Source organism: Mustela nigripes, chromosome 4, assembly GCF_022355385.1.
Source record: "Mustela nigripes isolate SB6536 chromosome 4, MUSNIG.SB6536, whole genome shotgun sequence".
Classification (NCBI taxonomy): domain Eukaryota; kingdom Metazoa; phylum Chordata; class Mammalia; order Carnivora; family Mustelidae; genus Mustela; species Mustela nigripes.
In genome coordinates, this window is record NC_081560.1 from 26,175,338 (window position 1) to 26,200,935 (window position 25,598).

Here is a 25,598-nt window from a genome sequence, read left to right on the forward strand (position 1 = left end):
GTGAATTATAAAAATTTTACTTATTCTTCATAATTATATTTTGAAATAACTACAGTTTTTAGAATGTAGTTATCAGTCAGTTTTCTTATGTGTGTAAAACTGCTCTAATTAGTGTTTTTCTGTATGTGTTTTTTCCTCTATAGAACAAGAAAATTCAAATTCAGAGATCAACACCATCAATGTATTATTTTTTGGAAAATTAGCAAAGGACTGTGCAAAAGTTTTCTATGAAGGGGTAAATTATTTTCATGTTACTTTTTGTTTTAGGAGTATAATTTAAAATTATTGATGTTATATTCATTCTGTAGATCTTTTTTTGGTTTTATTTTCTTTTGTTTTATTTTACATATTCATTATGTATTTGCAGGTATAAAAAAAGGATACTTCAGAAATAGTTTTAAAATTGTAACATTCCAAAGATATTATAAAACTTAACACTGACATAAAAACGGACAATTTTTTCTTTCACTTCATTTTAATATTTAACAGAATGTCTTAAGGATATATACATTTTCCCTTCAATTAAAAAATAATTCTTAATAACTAAAAAATTATAAGCTATAACTGTATTTTTTTATTATTTTCTGATAATTGTTTCAAAATACATGCCTGTTAAATCCAACAAAATGCTTCCAAACTGAGCCAACAGCAGATTAAAAGGAGCAGACACTATGACAAAGTGAGATTTATCCCAGGAGTACGGTTTAGTTCAGCATAAAAAAATCAGTCCATGTAACATATCACATTAATAGAAAAAGGGAAAAAACAGATGGTCATCTTAACTTATACACGAAAGGCATTGGATAAAATCCTGTACTCTTTTGTAATCAAAACACTTGGGAAACTAAGAACATAAGGAAACTTCCTCAACACAACATAGGGAAATTATGAGAAACTCACAGGTAACATTAAACTCAGTGGTGAACAACTCAAAGGTCCTCACTAAGATTAGGAACAAGACAAGGATGCTTACTTTACCACTGCTTTTCAACCTTCCACTGAAAGTTCTAGCCAGAGCAGTTATATAAGAAAATGAAATAAAAGACACCTAATTTTAAAGGGAGAGGTAAGACTGTCTCTACTTTCATATGACATGATTCTGTATTTGTAGATCCCAGAGAATCCAAAAGAAAGCCACTAGGATTAATAAATGAATTCGGCAGCATTGGAGGGTACAAAGTGGACACATAAAAATCCGTTGTTACTATTTACGCATAATGAGTGGTCTAGAAAGGAAGCTATGGAAACAATTCTATGTGTGTTAGCATCTGAAGGAATAATATACCTGTGAGTATATGTAACCAATGAGGTGAAGGATTTCTACATTGAAAGTTCAAAAACATTGCTAAAAGAAATTAAATAAGACCTAAATAAGTGGAATGACATTTATATTCTTGGGTAGGAAGACAATATTGTTAAGCTATCAGGACCAACCAAAGTGACTTGTAGATTTAGTGTAATCCCTATCAAAATTCTATCAGACTTTAGAAATGGAAAGGCTGACTCTCAGATTCATTGAGAGTTTCAAGGGACCCTGAACAATCTAGTAAAAGAATAACAGAGTCAGAAGACCCACACTTCATGATTTCAAAACTCAGCACAAAGATACTGTAATCAACACTGTGGGACTGTTATAAAGATAGATATGTATAACAACAGAATAGAGTTAAGGGTCGAGAAGTAAACCCATGTATTTATGGGCAGTTGATTTTTGACAAAGGTGTTAACATCCATTCAGTGTAAAATGATACAGCCACGGTGGAAAACAGTTGGACGTTTCTTCTTAGAATCATGATATGACCTAGCAACCCCACTAATAGATATACAGACAAAATAATTGAAAACAAGAATTCAAACAGATATTTGTACACGAGTGGACAATCATGTACAAATCAAATTGATGGAGCATTGCAGCAGTTCCCCCCTTTATCTGTGGGAACAGGTTGTAGGACCCCCCCACTGGAAGCCTGAAACTGTGGATAGTACTGAACCCTGTATACATTGTTCTTCCTATATATACACACCTGTCATAGTAAGTTTAATTTATAAATTAGGCATAGCTGGAGATTAATAGCAATCAATAATAAAATAGAACATTTATGGTAATATACTGTAATAGAATTAATGTGAATGTGGTTACTTTCTCTGAAAATATTGTACAGTGCTTACTCTTCCTGTGATGATGTGAGATGATAAAAGGCATACATGATGAGAGGAAGTGAGGTGAATGGCATAGGCACCGCAGTATAGCCTTAGGCTACTATTAACCTTCTGACAGTATGTCAGAAGGAGGATCATCCGCTTCTGGACCGTGGTTGACAGTAGGCATCTGAAACCATGGAAAGCAAAATCACACACGAGGGGGACTACCTCATTTATAATGGCCAAAAGGTGGCAAGAACCCAAGTGTCCATTAGCAGGTGAATAGATAAATAATGTGCTATAGTCATATAATGGAATATTACTCAGCCATAAAAAGGAATGAAGTTCTGATACATGCTACATCATGGATGAACTTGGAAACATTATGCTAAGTGAGAGAAGCCAAACACAAAAGGACAACTATTTTGTGATTCCATCTATATGAATATGTGGAATAGGCAAATTCACAGAGACAGAAAGTAGATGAGAGATTACCAAGAGCCTGGGTTGGTGGGGGGAATGGGGAGTTTTTCCTCAGTGGTTAAAAAATTTCTACTTGGGGTGAAGAAAAGGTTTGACAATAGGTAGTGGTGATGGTTGCACACATTGTGATTGTAATTAATGTCATTGAGTTATACACTTAAAAATGGTTAAAATGGGGCACCTGGGTGGCTCAGTGGGTTAAGCCTCTGCCATTAGCTCAGGTCATGATCTCAGGGTCCTGGGATCGAGCCCCACATCGGGCTCTGTGCTTGGCAGGGAGCCTGCTTCCCCCCTCTCTTTCTGCCTGCCTCTGTGCCTACTTGTGATCTCTCTCTCTCCTTCTCTCTGTCAGATGAACAAATAAAATCTTAAAAAAAAAAAAAAAAAACTTAAAAAAAATAGTTAGATGACAAGTTTTCCATTATGTTTTGCTTCAGTTAAAAAAACATGTCTGCAGTGCAATATTTAGCCAATACAGATATGTAATAGAAAATGAGTCCTTCAGAGTTCTTATGCAGCATACTTTCTATTGGAGAAAGGTAGATAGTGAACAGATAAACAATTTTCTAAGTGGCAGACAGTGCTGTGGAGAATAAAGCAGGGGAAGAGAGAGATGTGAGGATATATTTTAATTGGATGAAGGAAAGACTCTGATAAGGTGACATTTGAGCAGAAACTTGAAAGAAGTAAAGTGATCCTTAGATATTTGGAGTAACCAGGAATTTGTAAGTGCAAAGGCTGAGAAGTATGAGTGCATGTTCCAGACACAGCAGGGGGGTCCGTATCTAAATCCCAGCAGGTGTGATTGGGGAAAAATGCTTAACTCTGTTCAGTGTTTTTCAATTTTATTCTTGAAAGATTTAAAAAATTCTTCAAAATTTTTTGTTTAAAAAAATAATCTTTAGAGTAAAATCAATAAAAATTAATTTTAAAATTCTTTAAAAAATCAAGATAGGAGTATTAATACCACCCCTTCTGGATTGTTGTCAGGATTAGAGATAAATGTACCTACTGCTGGCACTGTGTGGGAACTTAGTGTGTGGCCAGTTATTATTGTTATGACTCTCTATCTTGCTGTAATTAGATGCAGCCCCAATGAGGAAAAGCAGCGAGAGAAAGTGCACCTTGGTCTTAGCCCAGAAGTGTGGCTTCCAGTTAATTACTGAATTTTGAGTAACCATTGATAATCTCCAGATATAAATTTAATCAAATATAAAGTAAGAATGTTGGATTAGCTGAGAATTCTGAGTAATTCTGGAATACTGTGGTTTCAGAAACTTAGCATTTATAAATAATTTAGTGGACTTGAGAAATGCTGTTTTTGTAAAACCTGTCTTTGGAGTCTAGAATAAAGATTTATTTCATGTTAACTGTCAGAAAATCTTTTTTTTTTTCTTCTAACCAGTGTTTTGGGAATAGATTGCTGAACTCAAATTTTGTCTTTTTGGCCAAAGCTTCTATGAAGAGGTGGTAAATCCATTAATGTTTTCCTAATTCATAGTTTGAATAAAGGAAAGAAGAATCAGTGTAGTGATTTTTCACTTCTGTGAAAAGTTTGTTATTAAATCCCTGGTGTATTTTAAAATTCTAGAATTTAAGGAAATAAGTATTTCCTGTGTGATTGACATCCTAAAACTCCTGTGATATTTCATCAGACTTTCTCTTAGGATGATAAATAGAGTAATTTTAGGTGCAGTTTTAAAAATTGGAGATACATAGTTCTAATCTAGTTGTTACGGCACAGCAAAGTTCCAGAAGCAAATATACTAAAAAAGAGGTGTTATCTCACAGTTTGCTTCAGGCCACTTAGGTAGGGTAGAAATCAGTAGCTCTATATACCTATTTTGATGGGGTACTTTTTGTGGGTGCCTCCAGTAAAGGCATGTTGTCATTACTATTATTATTCCTATTATTATTATTCTTGCCCTTTAAGGCATGACTTTATTTCGGCTTAGGTAAAATAATTAATATTCATGATGACAGTTCGGAATTATTAAGAATTCAGTGCTCAAGGAGATCTGAAGTCATGCTATTTTTTTTAAGGGCCATAGTCTCCAGAAATGATGAAGTGGAGAGGGGGGAAAAGGGAGAGAGTATGGATGAAAGTGAGAACATGAAGTAGGTGTTTAACAGGGGAAGATTCACTCGTTAAGAAAAATAACTTATGGGCGCCTGGGTGGCTCAGTGGGTTAAGCCACTGCCTTCAGCTCCGGTCATGATCTCAGGGTCCTGGGATCGAGTCCCGCATCAGGCTCTCTGCTCAGCAGGGAGCCTGCTTCCCTCTCTCTTTCTCTCTGCCTGCCTCTCCATCTACTTGTGATTTCTCTCTGTCAAATAAATAAATAAAAATCTTATAAAAAAAAAAAAAGAAAAATAACTTATATAACATTTTTCCTTTGAACTGGAAAACAGTATGTTACAGTGCTTTGTTGAGATAGGGAAAAATAAAAAATACATCAGTTCAGTGATGAATTTGCATGTGATACTAAGCTATAACATATTTTCTCTGACTCCCCATCCTTCCAAAAAAAAAAAAAAGTAAACAAAACCAAATAAATGCTGTTAACAGCTTCCTTAATCTTCAGGCTGCTAGACACACACAGGGAAGTTTTGCCCTGATACATTGCGTTAGTAATATTTAGTTTTCAAGAATTACAGAGTATATGAAATAAATATGAAATGTAGTTTAATGTTCTTATTTCGGATGATTCTTTCCATTCTGTAAAGAGTTCCACTTTTTTTCCCAAAGATTTTATTCATTCATTTGACGGAGATTGAGAGAGAGAGAGAGCATAAGCAGGGGGAGCAGCAGGCAGAGGAAGAGGGAGAAGCAGACTCCCTGCTAGGCAGAGAGCCCAGTACGGGACTTGATCCCAGGACTCTGGGATCATGACCCAAACCGAAGGCAGACACTTAACCAACTGAGGCATAAGTTGCCCCAAGAAGTCCACCTTTAGCATTTTTAGACCAACTTGCTAAGATATTTAAAGTTGCCTTTCCTTTCTTCTGTCCTGATATTTTTTAATAAGTAAGATATTCAACTCTCTGCTTCAAATTCTGGCCAGAGAAAAAAGACAGTTGTAATGCATGGTAAGGAGGAAGGCTCTAGCATCCTTTTTTTTTTTTTTTTTTTTTTGAGTCAGCTAGCTTGAGTACCTTAGTGGCTCAGTCGTTAAGCGTCTGCCTTCAGCTAAGATCAGGATCCCAGTGTCCTGGGGTTGAGTCCCTGGAATCAAGCCCCCCATCAGGCTCCCTGCTCCACAGGGAGCCTGCTTCTCCCTCTCCCACTCCCTCTGCTGTGTTCCCTCTCTCACTGTGTCTCTCTGTCAAATAAATAAAAAAAATCAACTAGCTGTAAAAATTTTGGTGAAAGGACCATCCGTTTGTAAAAGAAGACGAGTATTCTAGGGTTCAGGGATCTTCAGTGAACTCCCAGCAGTGTACAAATCATTAGAAGAAATCCTTTTTTTTTTTTTATTAAATATTTTATTTATTTATTTGAGAGAGAGGGAGAGCACAGAGGGGAATAAAAGGAAGAAGCAGACTCCTTGTCGAACAGGTAGCCCGATTCAGGGTTCAACCCCAGGACCCAGAGAGCATGACCTGAGCTGAAGGCAGATGCTTAACTGACTGAGCCACCCAGGTGCCTCAGAAGAGGTTCGTGAACCAGTTAAATGTGTATGTAAATGTATGTATGTATTATTTTTCCCCTCTATGAGAAGGTCATTTATAACTCATTCTCAGAAAGATCCATGAACCCATGATCATTAACTGCTTTTTAAGGACAGAATTTCATATGATTCTATCATGGTGTATAATTGAAGTTCCAAGAGTAATTAGTTATGTGCCCATATACAGAAAGAATAATGATTTGATATTGGAAATTAGTGTCTTATAAAAATCCTGTATTATTTTTAGTGGAAGTCCTATAACAAACCTTAGCTTTATAGTGGCTGTCTTCATAAAACTACAGGTGACAATTACTGCGGAAGATTACTAAAGGCTCAAATGATAAACATGTATAGAAGCACTTTGTAAACTGTAAGATTCTATACAAATATAATATCCTAAGTATTGTTATAGAACTTGTAGTAAGTGGAGATACTGCTCTGTCTCCACAACTGTATTATTTTCCTGCTCAGGAAGGTAGCATGGACTTGGATTAGATCTTGTAAATAATTTGATTTAGAAGATTTTGTTCTTTTTGCCTGGTCTTGAAGGTTTTAAAAAAAACATTCAAGTTGTGTGGAAAGGTATGACCAGAAAAGCAGAAGCTGCCCCTTTCCTTCTGAAGCCACTCATAATGCCTAGTGTGATAAAATTAGATAAAATCCCTGCTTCTTTACCTGTACCTTTCCAGCTTTTATGTATATGTGTGTATATCTGTGTGTACTTATGCATCAATGTCTTTATCTATATCTGCATGCAGATAAGCTCATACATGCACATTTTTCATCAAATGACAGTACTATTCATGTTTTATAAATTGCTTTATTTAACAGCATATCTTGGACATCTTTAGAGGAGAAGGGTTTTAAAAATGCCTGGTATTGAATATTAGGGATCTGTTTATATTTTAAATACATTTTTATCTTTTCCTTGAAGATTCTTATCTTATTATTTGGAAACACAATAAAAGGGTTATAATACAGTGAATTAGCAAAATATGTGCAGTGCATCTACAAAATATGTATGATGTATGAGATATTAGTATTTTCCCTGACATATGCAAGGTGTTTTCTGCAATTGAAATATATTTTAAATAAGTATTCATTAAAACAGAATAGAACTATACTGGCTAATTAGTACTTGTCAGCTAACAGAGAATGTTAATAATGGTAAGCCAAAGTTTTTCCTTTTTAAGATATAATTATACAAGACTGAGGTCACAGTTTACTTTAAAATCTTTCTGGGTTTAAAATCCATGAATGCTGATCATTGGGGAGGTCTAATTAGGCTATTTATTTAAGAGTTTATAGTAGTAAGGTTAAAAATTATTGAAAGTCAAAGGTAAAACTCTTTGTGTAGAAGAATGGGTTTTCTAATTCAGTTCTTGTGCAGGGGCCATGCTAATCTTCTCTGTATTGTTCCAATTTTAGTGTATGTGCCTCTGAAGCAAACACTCTTAATTCAGTTCTTAAACCTTTGTTGTCATTGGCTTATTCCCTTAAGGTTAGCTCCACATTTGATTACCAAAAAAAAAAATTGTAAACATTAAAATGAATTTTAACAAAATTTTAGTCCTTGCTTTGCGAGACTAGTGATACATTTTGCAGTAATATACACCCTGTAATTGAACCTTTTTTTGTATGAAATACTTTTATCAGTTTTAGCTTTCCTTTAAAAGTAAGATTTAACGTTTAATAAATGGACATAAAATATGGGGAAGGACTTTTTCAAAGTATTTTGAAAGTTTAAAAAAACATTTTATCACAAAACCATCAGAATTACAGACGTTTGTCAATACATTGTTTTCCCTCCATTTGAGATTTAGTTCTGAAAGATGTTGTAGAGTAGTGCCTGTCTTGGAAATTAGGAGATCTTGATTCGTGTCTTGATCTACAACTACTTAGCTAAATGTTATCTTAGACTGTTCATTTATTCTCTCTCGCCCTTATTTTCTTACCTGAAAAATGAAAGTGTTTGATTACATGATCTCTAAAGTAATGCTGAGATTTTTTGAATTAAGTTTCATAGTACTCATACAGTTTATTTAAGATTTAATGAAGGTATCATATATATAAGTAATATGTATTCACATAGTTGGTTATTCATTTAATTGTCCAAATACTTGTTGATTGTTTTTGGTCTTCTGTGCTGGATGTCCTGAATAAGAGGGTAATGGGCCTTGCCATCTTGGGACAATGCTCAGTGGAGCAGAGGAAATTAAACAGTTATTATGTAATTGATTATTTTATCCAGATGTAATATGACTGAAATTGAGTAGTAGAATTAGAAAAGTAGCAAAAAGAATGAAGATGGGTTCTGGGAGAGTGGGTTAGTAAAAGAGAACAACATGTACAGAGCCCCTAACTGAGGAGCCTGGAATGCTAAAAATTAAAAAAAGGAACTATTCAGGGGTATGTTGCGTAGTAGGTAGCTGGTGAGGTGGTGGGCATCAGATCACACAGGGATTTGTAAACCATTTACAGATTTTGGATTTTATGCTAATATTGCCTATAGTACTTCCAATTAAGTTCTTAGCATTATATAACCAAATAGATGTTAATGCTCATAAAATACATTTTTTATATTAGAGAAACATTTTCTGTCAGTCACTGTGTTATCAGTGGCATCAGATTCCTGGCTTCTCCCTTCACTCTTTCACTCTTAATTGGTGTTTTAAAATATAATAACAGGATTTGCAAGGGCAGCATAGTAAAAATCACTTAATGCCTGTCAAAGTCAGATAAGTGTTTTTCTTTTCGGTTATCAGTTGTTTCATATTTCCTGTGTCCTTTTCCTGCTTGCTGGAAGTGTAATAACGTGGGAATTTTGGATACACTACCAATTAAAAATCAACAAGTTAATATACTAGTCTCGCAGTTTACATTTTTTTAGTTACATACTGATTTGTTTCTTGTTCCACTACTGACTATGTTCTATAAGATATTAGCATGTAAAAAATGACATGTTAATATGCAAATAAGTTGTCTGCTCTTTTTTTTATTGTTGATTTTTAAGAACACTTCTTTATGTTAAAAAGATCTATGCTATTTTCATTGATTTTTTTCTCTGAAACTGGTTTTCAGTAGAATATTCCTGTTGGCTAACCCAAAAAGGAAGTTGTTTAATGACCAAGTCTCACCCCTTTTAAGACACTGACAGGGTAGGTTAGACAAAAGGAAAATGACCCACTTGCGGATATCTGAGTATCCTGAGTTAGTTCAAAGATTTCAGGTCTACCAATGTGTTTTTATTTTTAGACCATTGATACACAGATATTAATAAAGACTTATTACTTTTAGTAATATGGTATTCTTCTCAGGCTGATTTCCTAATAACTTCAGCAGATTAAGATAAAATACCTACTCTGTATCAATCAGAATGCATTCTTAGCGCTGAACTGTGTAATTCCTATTCTTGTTTGAATGGCTTCAATATGCTCTTTTCAGAAGCTTAGAACTTAGAACAATACGTATTAAATCTCATTTTCAACTCAGTCTAATGAGTGTTTATACAAACTAATACTGCCTATTATGTGTTTATCTTTCTTATCCTCTGTGCATTTGAATTAATTTAAAAGCTATTACAATTTGTAAATTCATGGAAACTAGATACTAAGCGTCATTCATTTTTTTTCTCTCTTCTATTTAGGTTTGTACTTTAATTTTACTAGTATTAATTTATTCAACATATACTTATACTATGAACAGAAGCTCCTTCCAGTCACTTTTATGGTGTATAAAGGTAGATAAGACATTCTTAGTCCCAGGGAGCTTATAGACTTAAAAGCATTAAAAACACTAAGAATCATTTGTAAATAATACACAGGCAAAATATATTAAAATACTGCATAGGAGAGTTCAGAGGAAGGAAGAATTATTTTTCTCAAGAGAGAAACAATCTAAGACCTCATAAGAAAAGTTTTTACACTCTGGGTTTTAAAAGATAGATAGGATCAGATACATGCAAAAGAGAAAAATGCTGTTATTAGTGGGGTTTCAGAATAAGCAGAGAATATACATGGAAAAGCATTATGAATGTAAGAGAATCTGATTTTTATAGTATGAAATAGACATACATGGAAATAAAATAGGCCAAGTAGATTGGGATAGGATCATTGAGGGCCTTCCATATAATTTATGTAGATATATTCAAATATAAGTTCATGTTTAGAAATATAAATTAAACACATTAGTTTTCTTAAATATTTTTGGTGGTTATTTCTATGTTGTAAAATTTGTGCTAGAGGAAAAGTTATACTACAGCCTTCTACTGAATTATATTGCTAATATTGAAATAGAATTAGACTTTTGAAGAGAAGAAAATTTTCTTATGAATGCTGATATCCTGCTTTTAGTGATTTTTTCTATTTAAAATGTTTTCTCCATCATAAAATAAACACTCCTTAAGTTTAGATTATATGGAAAAATAGAAAAATGTTCATCTGCACAACTAACATTTGCATTTTATGTATTTCTTTCCATATAATATTTAAGACATTTTTCAGTAAAATAGAAAATAACATGAGATAGGTTATTTTTTGTGTGTGCTTTGAAGAGAATTTAGAACTGAAAAACTTCCCTACTTCTGTTTATCTTTCCCTGTGAGTTTGATTAAATAACTTTAAATATTTGACTAAAATCTCAAGTTTTCATTTAAATCAGAAGTTTTAGGCAGTTGAAACCATTGCTTTTTTTTTTAGTTTTAAGAGTAATATATTCCAGAAGCAAGCTTACTTTTTATTTTATTCCCCTTTAAAACTGCCTGGGGATGCTTGGGTGGCCTAGTCAGTTAAGGGTCGTCTGCTTACAGCTCAGATCATGATCCCAAGGTCCTGGGATTGAGTCCCATATTGGACTCCTTGCTCAGTGGGGAGCCTGCTTCTCCCTTTGCCTGCTCTTCCCCCAGCTTGTGTGTGCGCGCTCTGCTCTCCCTTTCTCTGACAAATACATACATACATACATGCATACTGCCTAAAAACATGGTCAAAACAATATTCAGTGAGAAGGAATATTTTCTCCCATTTGTATGTGAAGAGTTGTGGTTATTTAGCATTATCAGCACAAACACAGTTATGTTCATAGTCTCATGTAAAGAAAGAAAAATGTAGAAAGTTGCAGAGCTAAAAGTTCTGAACAGGGCTCGAGATTTTAGGAAGGCCATATAAGATCCATATTTTGAGTCACGGTTTGTTAATGGCGGGCCTACTTTGTGCCAAGCCTTATAAATATAGAGCAGAATAGGACATGACCCTGCATGGGGAACCTGGGTGGCTGTGTTGGCGTCCGTGTCTGTGTTGCGCTTGTGTCATAATCTCAAGGTCTTGGGATGGAGCCCTGTGTTGGGCTCCCTGCTCAGCTGGGAGCCAGCTTCTCCCTCTTCCTCTCCCTCCCGCTTCTGCTCTAGTGCATTCTCTCTCCCTCTCTCTCAAATAAATAAATAAAATCTAAAAAAAAAAAAAAAAGACATGGCCCCTGTCTTTCAGGGTGTTCACAGCCTTGTTTAATGGATCTAAATAGAGAATCCTGGGACTTGACACCAGACCCTTCCTCAAATGTGCAAAGCAAGTCTGTAATGCAGGATACTTCCATTTGGTAGAAATTAAGATTATTGAAGGAAGCTGCCTAAAACCCAGGAGTTTTTAATGTATCTTAAGATTTTGGTGCTAAAATTAGAAGAGTAGGATAATAATTATATATATATATATGTGTATATATATATATACACCGTATATTATTGCATACCCTGGATTTATATGCACATGTATTAGCTTTGTGACAGTATGGAGTTTTTAATACTAATGGCATGTCTTTCTCAATGTAGTCTCTCAACTCTGCCATTTAGTTTCATTTAAATTTTTAAATTCATTTAAATTTCATTCTTAATACTTTTGGATCATCTGTTATCTCTTCATTATTTCTGCAAACCTATTCATATAAATTGAGATACACATGGATTTTTGAAGTCCCACTAAATAAATAAAAATTTTTGAGTGATTTAGTTAGTGTTTTCCTGGTCTGTGAAGTGAGACTTTATGCTTGTCTAGAACTATGTTGAAGCCCTTTTAGAGGAAGTCGTAGTCTCAGTCTTATATTCAGGAGGCATTAACCTGTTTTCTAACTAACATGTTGTAGAAATTACTCCTGTTTTTAAATAATAATAAAAATAAGCATTTATGTGACATTCAGAATTGCAGATATTGATGATTTAAAACCATTTTTTCTCTATAGGACACCATTGCAGTAGCAGGATTTACTGTGTTGTCGGCATCTTCACCTACAAGCAGAGATGGTAAACATCGCTTATTTTTGAAAGCATTTGAAGACCTCAGATCAACTGTTTATGTAAGTGTATAACTTTTAGTCCAATCATTTTGTGGTTTTAATGAGGTAAGGGGATGGAATTGGAGCAGAATTTCTGTAAATCTGCAGATAAACTATTTAGCCTGACTGAATTATTTTAATTAAATATTTTAAGTTTAAAGCAAAAATTCTCTTTTCAGCTTTATGTTTAGAATGATTCCAGGTAGAAAAGAAAGATCCCTTAAAAATAATTTACTAATGGAATTTTTAAAACTTTGTAGATACTCTAGATCTCATTCTTTACTCTTACATCATCAGCCTTTTTTGGTGGTCTACTTGATTTCACTTTAAATTGATCAAGTGCCCTTTTTTAGGTAAAACTGATTTCCTTCTATTTTATTCTTTACAGAGATGCTGATTCTCTGCTTCCCACTTCACCCCTCCTCCCACAGGCCCTGTGTGTGTGCATGTGTGCATGTGCACACATGGAGACCATCAGTTTGGTCAAGGCTGTCAGAGAAGTAGAATTGGGCCAAGTCCTGTGCTTGCAGGCTACCATCTGCCTGTTTTTCTGTAGTATACAAAATATGGGCTAGGGGTGATCCTCTGATACTGAAATTAATGGATTAGACTGAATCTTAGACAGTTTTGCACATGTCAGTCTTAATGTAAGGCATAGTTTTGTGCTATTCTAGTGAATTTGAATATTACGCAGTTAAGTGTGTAGTTTTGGTGCAGTTAAAGGTCTGTAATCACATTGGAGGATGGTCGTATACAAGTAAATCCTCTTTCTTTGTTTTCAGGTTTATGTTAAATCTGTCAGAGATTCTTCTGCAGAATCAATGTCTTTGGTAAGATAATACTCAGTTTAATTTAAAATAGGCACACCCACACACACATAAAGATAACACACATGTATGTATTTTGTATATATATGATATCCACTTATAGTCTAATTTTTAAAATAGTAATATAATGGGAAAACAAAATATCTACCTTTTTGATACCTAATAATGTTAAATTTGAGTTATATATTTACCTAGTAATTAATAACTGGTTGTTCTTTTATTTGGAATATCTGTTGGTATTTTCTATAAGCTACACATAAAAAAATTAAAAGAGAAAACATTTTATTTTGTGAAGATACTAGGATTAGTACTTTTAAACCTCAGGCGGATACTTTTGTTTCTTTTTCAGTTATATTTATAAACAATATCATGTGCCAAATTGTGATTTACAAATTATTAATTTTAAGAGGTTTATTATACTTGTGATACATTTTTCATTTATCTATTTTTAATATTTTAAAAAATTCTGTTATAGCAATAGGAAGGTTCCCATTTTTATAGGTGAGCTACATGTAGCTGAGTAAAACTGGAAAAAGGGTAATATATATGATGAAGTTCAGGATAAAGTTTACCTTCTGCCTATGTTCTTAAACCTTTTGTTTCTAATCGACAGAGTCCAGGAACTTTGTTTTAGTTAACAATGACTATAGGGTACAACTTTTCAATTCTGAATAATACTGTATGGAAATATAATTCAAATTTGTTATTTAAAGAAACTGTAACCAATAAAAGAGTTGATATACGTTTTTAAAAGCATGAATTAGCTGCAGGTATTAGTTTTTCTCAAAATTATTTTACATTGCTCAGCTTCAAATATTTGAAACATCCACAAACCTGTATATAAGGAAGAAATAAAGGAAAGAACTTATGAAATTGGTAAAAATGTTTTTTCAGCAATCCCAGATATTCTGATCTATTAGACTATAACTTAGATGCTCTGCACGTATATACTAGCTTATTTACATGGAAAGACAAATTATAATCAAGAAGTTGTTTGTTCTTCATGAATTATATATATAATTATATATATATATATATATATATTATATATATATAATTTTTTCAGGCTATATCCTCTTTTTAGACACTTAAAAGGAAAAAACTGCAATTAGATTGGTTGTTATTTTAAAAATTGAATTATAAAATTATTCTAAAATGTAAATACTTAGTGTTGATATATTCACTGTCTTCGCTTTCTTAGGTTCCAGCAACACATTATATATATACACCCCTGAATCAACTTAAGGGTGGTACAATTGTCAATGTCTATGGTGTTGTGAAGTTCTTTAAACCTCCATATCTAAGCAAAGGAACTGGTAGGTATTAAAATTGGTAAAGATTTTAATGGGCTGGAGCTGCTTTTTTGGTTTCAGAAACATAGCTCCTTCAATACTGTTAAGTCTTAGAAGCTCAATTCTCATTTATTTAATTTTTTTAAATATTTATTTGAGAGAAAGCATACGCACGCACATGGTTGCATGTTGAGTGGGGGCAGGGGTTGTAGAGGGAGAAGGGGAGAGGGAATCCTCAAGCAGACTCCCCGTTGAGCATAGAGTCCAACACAGGGCACTGTCCCGGCACCATGGAATCATGACCTGTGCCAAAATCCAGCATTAGCCATGTCAGTGACTGAACCACCCAGGCACCCCTCAGGTCTGATTTATAATTGCCAAATAATTCATATGCACATTTTTGGCCATTTTCACTTATAAAGTAAGTATGGTCTTTAGATTCCAAAGACTAAATTAAGAAAAGGATGCTAAACTGCAACATGACAGCATATAAAAGTATGACATAGGCTAAATATAAAGTATTTTAGTACTATAATGGTGGTATGTAAGTCACTTTTAATTCTGGTATAGAACTTAAAAAAGACCAAAATATAAAAAATAAGTACCTGTGAACATGTTAATGAATACACGATATAAAAAGATACCAATTATAGCGTTAATAACAAAGTATATGTGAGGAGGAGTAGAAGTATAGTTTTTATATATAATATTTATTAGCTTAAAATGGGTTGTTCTAACTTTAAGATGATTTATGTGAACTCCATGGTAACCAGAAAGAAAATACTTACAGAAGATACATAAAAGGAAATGAGTATGTCGCTACATTAAAAAAAAAACAATGAAATACGGAGGGCAAAAGTGCTAAAAGACAGAACAGTTAGCACAATGGCAGTAGTTAAGTCCTTTCCTACCAGTAATAACTTCAAATGTAAAAAAATTAAACACCTCAGTCAAAAGGCATAGTACTTCAGTTGTTTTTAAAGACGATTAAGATATAACCTACTAATTCTATAAAATACAAGCTTTATTTATTTATTTATTTATTTTTTAAACAGGTTTTTAAAACCATTTAAACAGTCTGGTTTTAAACAGACTGACATAGAAAAGAATAAAAAAACATGAGTTTCAGTTTTCTGAGGGTTAATTTAGTAAAGACACCATATAGCTTTACCTTGGTTTAATTCAGTTCAACTGAAATTTAACAGTTACTAATCTATTTAATCTAACCTGAAACAGCATTTGTAAAAGGCACTGTTATGTATCACCAAGAAAAGCTCTGCCAATTAAGTTATGCTTCACTGTTAATTTTAAGATGTAGCCATATTTTAGAGATACTAAAAATGCACAGGGGTGTTGTTGATGAAATACTGTCTTTATCTACTGCATGCCAGGTGCCGTGGTTTTTCCTAGAAACACAAAGATGTTCACATTGAGTTTATATTTTAAAAAATATTTTATTAAATGATATATATGTAAATTTTATTATTGTGGAGTGAACTCAAAGTGTACTCTTTAGTGGGAGATGAGGGAAACATCATATTTTCATGTAGTCAGAGGATTTTGTTAATGTACAATGGAAAGACTTTGTGAAAGTGACTGAAGACTATGAAATCCAGAGAAATTTGAAATAGGTGGCAACTAAGTCTGAAGGCGTCAGAGGGATATGTTATTGAAAACTCTGGTGATTTCTCTTTTAGCAGAAAGGGAATGTTAAACAGTAAGGTTGAAGCAGAGAAGTTACTGTTTAAGTGTTTATTTCTCAGATATTTTCATTTGACTTGACTTTATCCCCACAGTCTGCATTCTCCAAGCTCTCATACTTTTCAGTATTTACTTGCATATGTTCATGTTGGTGGTTTGTTTACATCATCAAGTTTATTGTCCCCTGAATCTTAATATTCTGTAAATTTGCTATAAAGGTGTGATCACTGTGATCCTCTTCTGGTTGTAAGTGTTATCTGGCAGCTCTAATTGGCCTGCTGAATTTATGAAGAAGCTACATGACTACCAGTTATGTCCATCTGACTTGGTAAAAGATAGAACTTAAAAACTTTTTGAACTTGCTACATCACTAATTCTTGTCACTGAAAGTTTTTATTAAAGTAATCAACAAATGTATTCAAGAATAACAAATAATAGTGTAGACTGAAATGATAGTTGTTTTTAAAACACTGATGACTCAATATTAATTTTAAGTTATTACTTGACAGCATAATCATGTTTTCTTCTGACAATGTTATTAAATCATGTGTATATAATGAAAGCCTTAGGGAACTATTATTTTTATTATATATTCATATATATTTTGTGTCTTTATCAGATACGTTTAGTTGGATCCAGTCCCTTAATAAAAAAATTCATGAGTAGTAATGAACCATCTGTTAATACGACGATAATATGTTTCTCTATTTTTTCTGAGATACTGAATTAAAATGAATGCCATCAATTTTACCACAACATATTCATTGAATCTCAGTCACATGTCTTTACTGCCAGCAAGGGTAAAGTTTTAAAATTATCTATTACATAACTTTAGTTACACTTTTTATTTCTATTGATAGCACTCATCCTTCAACATGCTGTAGGAGAGTCGGACAAATAACACTTTCCTGTTGAGGAAAGGATCAACTTCATTAGTATTACTACTGAGATGTACCAGAATAAATGTGCAGGAACAATCCACAGCTCTGCCTTTTTTGTATTACATAAAGCAATATTATTTTGCAAATGTGGGACCACAATTTTAAATACTACATCCAGAGGTACATAACTGGTTATTTGGAGGAAAGTTACATTTATGCAGCTCAAATTTAGGTAAATGGAAAGAAGTTTATTCTATTCTGTATCATTAGCTGGAATTTTTCATTAAAATTTATTTTATAAATGTTAAATTCATTGCTACCGAGACTATTTGGTGCACTCTAGCCTTTGTGCTTCTTGACTAAAATTTTTCTTCAAGACCTTCCTCTCCATTCTAATAGTGATTATATATGACCTACATGCTGCTGTCTTATTTCTGGTAGCAAATGTTTATTCCCCAATCTTTATATTCAGTCTTGGAGAAGTTGTAGCTTTTTTTCTATAAGTCTGTCAGTCCTGTTGTTAAAAGGACAGTATAGATAATTACATTCTTTCTTATTCAATTGTGATAAGATTCATCATGAAAACTGAGAATTTCTCAAGGATTGTGGAAACAACGTTTAGTAAAAGGTAATTGCATCATCAAAATTGATTTTGATAATGATTCATCAGGGGTACATAATATGTCCTCTTTTATATGAAGGCAAGGGCATTGCTGCCTTAGGATTTTGAGATTTTATAATTATCTTTGAAAGCCTCATTTTTACTTTTGCTTCAGAGAACTGGCTAGACACAGTTGGGTATGTCAGTTTTTGCCTTACACAGATAACATATTTCTTTAGTTAATGTCTGTTAAGAAGTTTAGTTTTAGCTTTGTCTCAGATTCTAACAGATAGCCTCCAATTTCTTAAAGCTTGAGACACATTTACTCTGTTCCTATTGTCTGTTCTTGCTAAATAAGATCAATGTAAGCTGGCCATAAAATACTTCCTGGCTTAATAGTATGTGGCTTGTCCTTGCTTGTTATCAGTATCATAATGCCTGTTCATTCTGTGAGCAAACTGGAGGAGTAGAGGGAACTCTGTTTGTGCTACTTTTCTAATATTCGAATCCAGAGGAAAGGAGAGGATAGCCAAAATATTTATATCATTTTTTGACTGTCCACCTCTGCTCCCTCCTGCCTTTTTTTTTTCTTTCCCCAAACTCTGCGATTCTATAGGTCTCAGCCTTTTTGTGCCACATGATTTGGCACATTGCCTGTTACTCCCTAGCCTACCAGAGGAATGCGTTATGTTCCAAAATTACTTGATTTTCATACCTACCTCCCATTAAAAGTCTCCATTTTTGGAAAGCAGTTTGACTAATCTTGAACAGTTTTGGATGTTACAGTGTTTCGAGAAGCACATCTTTCTTTTGCTGTTCATTATCTTATAAAACGGTACCTCTTTTAGCCACAAACTGAGCATTATAATCAAATTTTTAGAGCAGTATCCAAAGCACTGGAATTTTGAGAGACCCTGTCTATGGATAGGGTGCTAAGATATAGGGCCCTGGGAGTTTTTTCCTGTCTATAGAACATCCCAGCTAGCTCTAGAATGCTATTTTTGGCTGTGTAAAAATATTTTCACTCAGGAGAATGATTTGACATATATACATTAATGTCATTAGCATTATTATTTGATTATTTTCTTTTGTATGAGTAATATTGGTTGCATATTAAATGATTATGTAGTATCTTTTAATTTTTAAAAGTATAACGAACTACATATTCCACATTAAAGAGAATTTATTAATTACTGAATAATTTATAACTCATTGGTGTTCCATTAGATCCAGGACACTTCTTATTTATCAAAGAGAGATTAAAGCATCTAGTATGATGTAAAATTACATGTATATTAATTATATTTTTTATATTTTAAAATTTATAATGCATATTTGAAAGGTTTTTGGTTTGGTTTTTTTTTTTTAGGTTTTATTTAAATTCAAGTTAGTTAACACATAGTATGTATTATTAGTTTCAGGGGTAGAATTTAATGATTCATTATTTACATATAACATCCAGTGCTCACCACATCCCATACCTTCCTTAATGCCCTTCATCCAGCTACCCCATCTTCTCATGCTCCTCCCTGCTGACAACCCTCAGTTTGTGCTCTGTAGTTATGAGTCTTTTTTTTTTTAAAGATTATTTATTTATTTATTGGACAGAGATCACAAGTAGGCAGAGAGGCAGGCACAGAGAGAGGGGGAAGCAGGCTCCCTGCTAAGCAGAGAGCCCGACGTGGGGCTCGATCTCAGGACACTGGGATCATGACCTGAGCTGAAGGCAGAGGCTTTAACCCGCTAAGCTACCCAGGCACACTATTTTATGGTTGCCTCCTTCTCTGTTTTTTCTTTTCTTTCCCTTTTTTCCTCTATGTTCATCTGTTTTGTTTCTTAAATTCCATATATGATTAAAGTCATAGGATATTTGTCTTTCTCTGATTGACTTATTTTGCTTAGCGTATTATATTCTAGTTCCACCCACATTGTTGCAAATGGCAAGATTTCATTCTTTTTGATGGCTGAGCAGTATTTGATTGTGTGTGTGTGTGTGTGTGTGTGTGTGTACGTACATATTCATACTGCTGCTGCTTTCTCCATTCATCAGTTGTTGGGCAGTTTTTCATGTGTCTGTTAGCCAGCTGTATGTCTTATTTGGAGAAATGTCTGTTCATGTCTTCTGCCCATTTTTTGACTGGATTTTTTTGTTTTTTGATGTGGAGTTTGATAAGTTATTTATAGATTTTGGATACTAGCCCTTTATCTGATACAGCATTTGCAAATATCTCCTCCCATCTCATAGGTTGCCTTTTAGTTTTATTGATCATTTACTTCTCCGTGCAGAAGGTTTTATCTTGATGAAGTATCCCAGTAGTTGAGTTTTTTGTTCATTTGTTTTGTTTTGCTTTTATTTCCCTTGCTTTCAGAGATACATCTAATAAAAAGCTGCTGTGGCTGGGATCAAAGAAATTGCTGCCTGTGTTCTCCTCTAGGATTTTTATGGATTCCTATCTCGTATTTAGGTCTTTCATCCATTTTGAATGTATTTTGGTGTATGGCGTGAGAAAGCGATCCAGTTTCGTTCTTGTGCATGTGGTTCTCCCAATTTTCCCAACACCATTTGTTGAAGAGACTGTCTTACCATTAGATATTACCATTAGATATTCTTTCCTTTTGTCAAAGATTAGTTGACCATAGAGTTGCAGGTCCATTTCTGTGTTCTCTGTTCTGTTCCATTGATTTGTTTGTCTGTTTTTGTGCCAGTACCATATGGTCTTGATGATTACAGCTTTGTAATACAGCTTGAAGTCCAGAATTGTGTATATCTTTGGAAGTTTTAACCCTTTAGGAGTCCTTTACCCTTATAAAAATGTGATGACAGCTGTAGCGTTTGCCGCACAAAAATGCACATGCATGCCTAAAGACTTAAACATACCATATCAAAAGTTCATGCCCCCCTCCTCTGAAGTCCAGATTGCAAACTACTAATCTATAGTATGTTCTTATGTTATTTGAATATTCAGGCAAGGGACGCCTGGGTGGCTCAGTTGGTTAAGCGGCTGCCTTCGACTCAGGTCATGATCCCGGCGTCCTGGGATCGAGTCCCACATCGGGTTCCTTGCTGGGCAGGGAGCCTGCTTCTCCCTCTGCCTCTGCCTGCCACTCTGTCTGCCTGTGTCACTCACTCTCTCTCTCTCTGACAAATAAATAAAAAAAATATTAAAAGAAATATTCTTATGAATATTCAGCCAATATCAAAACCACAAATATATTTTTGGTTTAATGCATGGTTTTTAAAATAAATAAATTTATAGTTTTTTTTCATTCACTCATTTCCTCGTTTATTCAACAGACATTTTATATATATATATTTCCCTATATATATATATATATTTCCCAAGTCCAGGTATTACACTAGACTTGGGAAACGCAAAGATATCTAAGACACTGTTTCTACCCTCAAGGAATGTTTAAGACAGATAGTAATAACAATACAGTGATTATAATTGTTCATGATTTCACTTTGTTTTTAGTCTTTCCTCAATTTTTAAGACTCAACTTTTATTTCTGCACTTATTGTTGGCTATGTAAGATAGACTATTGAACAGTGAGTTTACTTACCTCTTCTAAAGGCTAGAGGTTGTGGATTGGGCAGGCATGGAATTTTCCATTTCCCAAGAGCTAAAAAATTATGTCTAGTTGAGTGAGATAAGACTCTTCACAAGTTCTTGACTGTCTTTCAGGAATGGAAGGCATCTAGGGGGCATGATTAGTCATTACTTACTTCTTTAAGGCCTTGGAGAGGTGAGCTAAGCCTCTCTTCATTACTTTCTCCTGCTTTTTTGTCCATGACAGTAAGAAGTTGGTTTCCACTTGGAAAATGAAGGTGGAGAAAGACCTTTCTTCCCCTGTCTCTGAACTTTTGTATTGCTTGCTTGCTTATATTCAGGAATGACTGTGATGAAGCTTGAGGTCTCCATCTGGCTTTTAGTTCATATCATAGGACTGAGTCTTTTTTTATGACCTCTTCCTCTAAGAAATTATTAGCCTGCTAATTTAGAAAACCATCCTTATGTTTCATTAGTTTATAATTAGAATTGCTTTAGTGGGTCATAAAAACCAGTACTATTATTTCCTCATTCTTTCTAATAACTTAGGTTGCATGCTTTTATTCATTTAATTAAACATTTTCTTTGCCAGCCTTGTACTAGACTTAGTTGTTGTCCATAGTGATAAAGTGATAAACTCTCAGAGTTTATCATGAGGGAGTTGAGGAAGACCTAAATTTAATCAACTGGCTAAGGCATAGTTGTGTGCTATAACTAAAGAAGCAAGCAGAGTGCTTTGGGAGTGAGAATGGAGAGATTAATGCTAACAGGGGAAAGCCTTCTAAGAGGTACTGAATTTGAGCTGAACTTTTGAGGATAAATTGGATGTGGATAGATGAGGAAGAAGAGGCCAGCACTCCAAATCTTGGAATTGCAACAGCAGTTGTCAGACTTTTATAATGAAAATGTGGACTTTCAGTTTCAAAAGCTAACTGCTGAAGAAGTTGACTTAAGTATAATTTTAAGCAATGGAATGTCTGCAGGGTACTGATACATGATTTCATGCTCTTGTGGCAGTCTTTTTCAGGGATCATTATTAAAGACTTAGGATACTTTGTGCTGTACACTTTGTTTATATTCTAGACCATAATTTAAAAGTATATTTTGTATTTATGGTTTCTATAAAGGGTAGAACTGATTTTTAATAAATATGTAACCAGTAACCCTATTTATATGATAGAATTATAATATAGTTGGCAGTTGGCCTTTAAAAGATGATGTACTCAGAATTACTACAGATAAAATGTTTTAAGCAGCTATCAGTGGAATGCTTTGCTACATTACTTCTCAGGTAAAATGGATTATAGTAATATTTAGGTTCACAAAAATTACTTTCAAGTTACAAATTGCTTTGTTTTCCATCTGCATTTTTAAGTTCTATTTCAGTTTACTGCTTTCTCTCCACTTTACAAATCATGATTGAGAAAAATCAAAATGTATACTCTTTTTCAGTTTGGTTGTCTTTTTTTCAGCAATTTCTGGAATCTTCTTATGTGTTAATGATATTAGTCTCTTTTGTCATAAGTGTTAAGATGTTTTTCCCGGCATTTTAGTTAGAGTACTGATGGTCTTTGAAATACAAATGTTTAACCTGCATTTGGAGTTGTAATTTTTTTTAGAGAGGCTTTTCCATCCATTATAAGATCTGAAAAACAGTAGCCCTGATTTTCTTAAAATTCTTTCATATTGTTAAAAACAGATAATTGCATATATTTCCTGGAATTTTGTTTTGTATGTAGTGCAAAATGATCTTTTTGGTGGCAGCTCACTTATTTTAAAAGCATTTATTAAATAATGTGATGTGTAAGTCATGTACAATATACATACCTGTACATAAAGATCTGTGAAGCAACACTTATCAGAGAGCCTAAGATGCATTTTCTTCTCACAATATGTGACCCTGTGATAGTTCTCCTTAACTGAGAGGAGGACTATTCAGATGTTGTCCAATTTTTAAATCATTAGAGTATTTGCTGAAATCTCCACATAAACTTTTTGGAGATATAATAATACAGTCTTAATTGTTAAATTCAGTTTTTTAGTTCTTCATTTATCATTTCAGTATTTTTTTAAGACTTGGAGGAATATGTTGCTTGCATTTGCAGTATCCATGCTAATTTGCTTTCTGTCTCTATCCCCTTCTGGACACTTCATATAGATGCACTCATTCAGCATGTGGTCTTTGCTTCTGGCTTCTTTCACTTGACATAATGATTTTGAGGTTCATTTATGTTGTAGCATGTATTCATTTTGCTTAGTATCAGTATACTTTTATAATTATTTAAAAAATTATTCTAATTGTTTTGTCTTTCTTATTTTCAGTACAAACTCTGTGAGGATAGAGACCATTGCTAAAGTATTACCATAAATCCTCATACCTAGGAATACCATCTATTGTGATTGCTCAGTACATGGAGTAAAATGTAAAACTCCAGAACATAATTCCAGAATAACATTTATGAACTTATGAAATATCAGCCTACATACCTGTCTATTCTGTGGGTTTTGTTTTTTATTTTTGTTTTAATTTATGTATTTATTTGTTTTGGAGAGAGAGGGAGAGAATGGGAGATAAAGTGTGGCAAGGGGCAAAGGGAGAGATCTTTTTTTTTTTTTAGATTTTTTTTATAAACATGTAATGTATTTTTAGTCCCAGGGGTACAGGTCTGTGAATTGCCAGGTTTACACACTTCACAGCACTCATCACAGCACACACCTACCCCCGCACACACACACCCCAGTGTCCATAACCCCACCCCCCCTTTCCCCCCAGCAACCCTCAGTTTTTTCTGTGAGATTAAGAGTCTTATGGTTTGTCTCCCTCCCAGTCCCATCTTGTTTCATTTATTCTTTTCCTACTGCCCAAGCCCCCCATGTTGCAGCTCCACTTCCTCACATCAGGGAGATCATATGATAGTTGTCTTTCTCTGATTGACTTATTTCGCTAAGCATAATACCCTCTAGGGCGCCTGGGTGGCTCATTGGGTTAAGCCGCTGCCTTCGGCTCAGGTCATGATCTCTGGATCCTGGGATCGAGTCCCATATCGGCTCTCTGCTCAGCACGGAGCCTGCTTCCTCCTCTCTCTCTCTCTCTGCCTGCCTCTGCCTACTTGTGATCTCTCTGTCAAATAAATAAAATCTTTAAAAAAAAAAAAGCATAATACCCTCTAGTTCCATCCACATCGTCGCAAATGGCAAGATTTCATTTCTTTTGATGGCTGCATAATATTCCATTGTATATGTACACCACATCTTCATCCATTCATCTGTTGATGGACATCTAGGTTCTTTCCATAGTTTGACTCTTGTGGACATTGCTGCTATAAACATTCGGGTACACGTGCCCCTTCGGATCATCACTACATTTGTATCTTTAGGGTAAATACCCAGTAGTGCAATTGCTGGGTCATAGGGTAGCTCTGTTTTCAGTGTTGGTATGTATATTTCTAGCATAATATTTATGCTTCTCTTTCCTTCCTTCCATTACCTTTTTCAGTATAAACAAAACATGAGGGGATATTTATGTAATTTCACACCAACATAATAAGGCCAGTGCTGGGTGCCTCGCCTTCAGCTCAGGTCACGATCCTGGAGTCCTGAGATTGAGTCCCACATGGGGCTCCCTGCTCAGTGGGCAATCTGCCTCTCCCTCTGACCTTCCCCTCTCATGCTCACTCTGTCCCATTCTCTCCTCTCTCTCAAATAAATAAAATCTTAAAAAATAAAAAAAAAAAGCAAGTGCTACTATATAAAATTTCCCTGTGAAATTATAAGATTGTAGTATATAAATTGTCTTGATTCAGTGATTTGCTTTTATAACTTTTCCTTGGGTGTTTCAGTAATAAACTTTTATATAAATGGAAACTTACTGGAATACTGATTGGTTTATAAACAGTGCTATAGTAGATAAAAAGGAGGTAAAACAACTTTCATGGGGGAATTTTCTTGTGGATTGTATAATTTGTACGTGCATGCATGCTTCTTTGATTGGATGAATTACCAGCTTTCCCTTATAAAACTCCAAGGCAATTTACACTTAATCATGCTGATGAAATTAGGTGAATTACTCAAGATTGCAGAATATAGGACTTAATTTATCATTTGTTATCTTTTCCAGATTTAATCAGGTTA

At 34.1% G+C, this 25,598-nt stretch overlaps 1 protein-coding gene and 1 pseudogene across 6 annotated transcripts in view; one reads left to right on the forward strand and one right to left on the reverse strand.

The window, feature by feature from the left end:
• The window catches only part of POT1 (protection of telomeres 1), a 77,856-nt gene that overhangs the window by 12,684 nt on the left and 39,574 nt on the right, over window positions 1-25,598 (forward strand). For all 6 annotated transcript variants that reach the window (XM_059396479.1, XM_059396480.1, XM_059396476.1 and 3 more), the window contains exons 4-7: window positions 144-235; window positions 12,522-12,635; window positions 13,397-13,444; window positions 14,643-14,757. In XM_059396479.1, the coding sequence (XP_059252462.1) occupies window positions 144-235; window positions 12,522-12,635; window positions 13,397-13,444; window positions 14,643-14,757 (369 nt within the window). The remainder of the gene's footprint in view (window positions 1-143; window positions 236-12,521; window positions 12,636-13,396; window positions 13,445-14,642; window positions 14,758-25,598) is intronic.
• Window positions 7,652-7,748, reverse strand: LOC132017023 (U6 spliceosomal RNA; annotated as a pseudogene).